This window comes from Lytechinus pictus, chromosome 17, assembly GCF_037042905.1.
Source record: "Lytechinus pictus isolate F3 Inbred chromosome 17, Lp3.0, whole genome shotgun sequence".
In the NCBI taxonomy this organism is placed as follows: domain Eukaryota; kingdom Metazoa; phylum Echinodermata; class Echinoidea; order Temnopleuroida; family Toxopneustidae; genus Lytechinus; species Lytechinus pictus.
Window position 1 is genome coordinate 18442090 of NC_087261.1, and position 4686 is coordinate 18446775.

Below are 4686 nucleotides of genomic sequence, written 5' to 3' on the forward strand. Positions count from 1 at the left end.
ACAGCATCGCCGTCCGACTAATGAGTCTCTGCAAAGTCAGCGCAATTATTTATCCTGCTAAATTTAACTTGAAAAGTAAGTATAGAATATATTCTGATAAATCAGTCTAGTTTATTTCATTTCTGTTAAGGAGAAAATCAGGCTATTAATTTAAGTGTCAAGTTAAGCTGACGTTATCCTGTGACCATGAACTCAAAGCGTAGTTGCTGACAAATGACTTATGACTACATAAAATATCAATGTATTATAGTGGGACCTCATGTAGAAATGTACAAATAACCCTATTTACAAGAGGATAATTGAATATTAAAGAAATGAATAGCTTGGACGATAGATTTATGAGGTATTTCAGTCAGTACCTATTTGTTGATGTGTCAAAGTTCATGTTTCTAAATAAATGACTTGCATACATTTTTGAGCATGCATATAGATGCATTAAAAAGTGTTATTAAATTTTGAACTTTTCCTTTTCCCCCTAGTTATAATAGGAACTTGATTAATGGTTGAACATAAGTTTTGTTTTTTGTTAAAAAGAAAGAAAAATAGCACATGGTTTCTTTAACATATACACACATATCATTTCATTTTCATTATACATTATTGACCTCAAATGGTTGAAGAATCTTGCTTCTAGGCTGACCGTTGTTATAAATTCAGACTATATCCCTAAATGAAACTTTCTCTTATTTGCTTTACACTGTGGTATACCTTATTTGTGTTTTGGTCTTAAAATGGTGAATTAAACTATTTGTCCCCTTCTCTTTGCAATGATTTTCGTGTGACAACTGAGTTGTACTACTTACACAGAAACCAATGGGTGGAACTTATGTATACAAACCGTGGGAAAGATCACACGTTTCCAACTTTAATGAACACATCATTATACTTTATGTACAATTATCATGATGACATATTACAAAATCAAGCAAATTTTAGAAAATGCATACTTACAATACATCGGTGACGTTGGACAACGAATGAGCAGAAGAATTGTCATACATATTGTTACTTCATTCTATAAAAAAAAAAGTAAATAAAAATCATATGCATATGAGACTACCAGATGTTCGTGCTGCCCCCTACGATCTATTTGCAAATCATCCAACCAGGAAGTTCCATTTGAACATGTTCAAGGGATGCCACAAAAGTTTGTTCAGTCAATGGGAAGGGTTCACTGCAGAGGAACTTGATTTAAATATTTCAGGAAAAATTGCAAGACCCACAAAGACCTATTATCAATCATATGGAGACTTTCTCAAACAAAAATCAAAGGGAATTAAACAGTAATTAATGCATACATTGGGAAATCTAAATAAGGTAAATCAATTGACATGTTAGCAGTGTTGTAAATGTAATAAGAGCGAGAGGGGTAATAATGTTGAGTTGGAATTATTATGATGGAAATGGAGAAGGTTTTTATTAAAATATTTCAGGAAAAAAGGCAGGCCTAACAGCTATCACTCACCATTTATTTAGCCACGTTTCAGCATAAAAGAGTAACCTGTCTTTGAGTTAATTCCATGCAGACATGTTTAACAAACTTTCCCTAAGATTAAGCTTTTCCGTGTTTGTGATTTTATCAAAAGAGCCGTCTGAAATGTCGTATTCTGATATCCGTATTTTTACAGCTTTGATCTGCAAATACAAGCCTACTTCGTAGGAAGCATCCAAGATCATGACTAACAGCGTATTGGGAGTACTTCTAATCCAGATGATGATATCATGTCAGATCGGATCAATCCAATCAGCTCCTCTCTCCTCCTACTTGGTTTCTTCATTTACCTCTCCTGATACTGACTCCAAACTACCATTCAACCACATCGCCATCAACAACATCACAGGAGATATTTACATAGGGGCACGAGAGAGGCTTTACCAACTCGACTCCGAGCTCACCCTCAAAGAAACTGTTGATACTGGAAGCTGTCCTTTACTCAATAATAACAGATTCGTTAATGATAACAAACTCATTGTTCCTGTGGTAATACCTCAGAACTATAAGCTTATCACTTGTGGAGGGTGTAAAAATGATTGTCAGGTGAGGAACTTGGCTAATATATCACTAGACCTTTTCAATTTAGGCAATACTGACGAGGTTGCGGCGAAAGGAGACCAACCTTCTGTTGGTGTCGTTGCTCTTGATGCTGACTTTGATAGTCGGGGAGTTGGTAAAGCTGATGGATTGTTTTACCTATTCATTGCGAGAAGTGGTGGTGGTCCTGGTTCCGGATTCACATTCATTTCAAAGAACAGTCTCGTAGACATTAAATCACAACAAAATATACCAGCGAATATCCTTACTGACGATTCAACAAGGTCCAAACATATTATTTCGTACAAAAATTTTATATACGTTTTTATATCAAGACACGAGAAAACTTATTTAGGACGTCTTTGTCGTAATTCACTAGACGAAGACTTCGAATCGTACACTGAGATAGAGCTACAATGTACACGTGGTGGATCTCAGAATATTATTCAATCGGCTTACATTGGACCAGCAGGATCCCAGTTAGCTGAATCAATGAATATCAACACCACGGATGACTTATTGTACGCGGTATTCTCATCTTCACCTTCGTCTTCTCTTTGTGTGTATAAGATGATCGATGTCCAGCAGAGCTTCGAAGATGCCATCTTAGGATGCATTCTAGGAACTGAAACTGGCATCGCAAATAGCTTCATGTCTGGAAGTAAATGTGAAGAGGTAAGTTGTTTTGATTTGATGACCATGGATGGTTTTTCTTTTTTTTTTAAAGTAAAATCGAAATTGCTTTACTACCTAAAGCAATGTGTGAATGTGTCATTAATTGAAGGGAAAATATAAAAAAGAGAGTACACACCTCGTTACCAATATTGCTTATAACGTTTCCATGTATTTAAATGCAAGATAAAAGAGCAGTGTCGATTAAATGCCGTGCTCACAGTCCCTTGACCGGAAATCGAACCCCGCACTATCCATGCGTAGCCATGCGCCTTATGCCACTCGGCCACGGCACCTCCACAATACTAGCTTAGAAAGGGGGGGTGCCTTTTGTGGTGATGTCCAAAAATTCATTGTTACGATACTGCAAAAAAATAACAATAAATATTTAGTTTTGGATTTGATTTCCTTTTCTTTTATTACAGGAAATTGATTATAGATTAAACAAATCAGAAATAATAATAGTGTTACATCTCTTGAAGTGCTGATTATTATCCAAAGTTAATCCAAGTTGGTTGGCGAAGATTCCGTAAATTAAAGTTCACAAGGATGGCGATGATGAAATTGATGTTGAAGCGCGATTAATAACAAAAGTCACTGTAACGAGTTGAAATGTCCGTGAAGACGATGTTGATGATGATTAACAGTCAATTTCAGCAATCCATGGGTTGAAAAGTGTTCATTAAAACAGGTTGATGATCTCGATGAGAACTGAGAATTCCTCTGCAAACAGTTCATTGGTGGCGTGCAAATAATTTCACAGAAGATAAATATTCCAGGTGGAAATAAAGTCTGCTCTTCCATAAAGTCTGGCGTGAAACTCTAAGTTCTGATCTGTTATGATGTGATGATGCCCTTGAAGAAACTGCCAGCTTACATAAACTAAGTATTCACTATTCTGGAAGTATCTAGTATTCACTATTCTCGAAGCTTCTGGTATTGTCTTTAAAACGAAGATTCTCCTTCTTTCAGGAGCAGCCAAATTCTAGAAGGCTCTTAAATGACCTCAGTGAAATTAACAACATAGCTAATCCTATTTTTCATTTCCACAACCACTTGGAATCTCTTGGTGTTGCAGTCTCTATTCAGAAATAACAACATTCCTCAGTCTTTAAATAAGTGTAGGCATTCTGGAATACTCCTAATCATTCTATGCTATGAATATTCTTAAAGAGGAAATAACTAAATAAATGAATGTAATTGCTTTTACAATTCTTCTTATATATAACATCATGAAAAATGTCAAATGAAGGCACGCAAATATTTTATTTCCGTGAATGAAGGTTGAAATTTTACTACAAAGTGCGTATCAATAAAAAGTTTGAAAAAGTCATGGGAATTAAAAAATATGCAACTTGGGATTTTTTTTCCACATAAGTTCTTTAGTTTGGGACTCATCTATCTAAAGAAAACAAAACTTACACTTGGGTGAGCACTGCCAATTTTGTAAAAAAAACACAAAAAACAGAAATATGTTTGCGCAGAAATGTTCATTTTCACGCTTTGTGAAGGAAAAGGGCGAAAACAAACTGATTTCGCAATATTGCGCATGCACTTTTTAATGTTGAACCATTTGAAATAAAAAAAGATACATTTAAACATTTTGTAACAACTTTTCCACCAAAATTAACATTTTAATTCTAAGTTAGCTAAGCACAACCTTTACCCCTTTTTGTCTCAGCTGGATCTGAGAACATAACTGAGAGTAAAATAGGAGTTCATCTCAGAAACCTCCAGCATTTTTTTCTCTAGGTTTGTATCATTCAAAGGAGGACATCCCGATAGTCCGCGGGTCCGTTAGTCCGGGGGTCCGATAGTCCGCGGAGTCTGCTTCAAATGATATGACCTTCTAGAATAATTGGTCCTAGACAATTGCCCCTGAAAACTACCCCCAAAGGGTCGTATGATATAGTTCGTGGGGCCGATAGACGCATTGTCAGTTAACACACAACTGTAGTTCACGCACATATTCAATCCTCGCC

The 4686-nt window shown here is 35.9% G+C and overlaps 1 protein-coding gene across 1 annotated transcript; it reads left to right on the forward strand.

The window, feature by feature from the left end:
* LOC135157352 (plexin-A4-like) lies at nt 1-4403 on the forward strand. The gene is made up of 3 exons (XM_064112583.1): nt 1-75; nt 1629-2707; nt 4386-4403. Exons 2-3 carry the CDS (start codon nt 1676-1678, stop codon nt 4401-4403), a joined length of 1050 nt encoding a protein of 349 aa, XP_063968653.1. The 5' UTR covers nt 1-75; nt 1629-1675.
* The last annotated feature ends 283 nt before the right edge of the window (nt 4404-4686 follow it).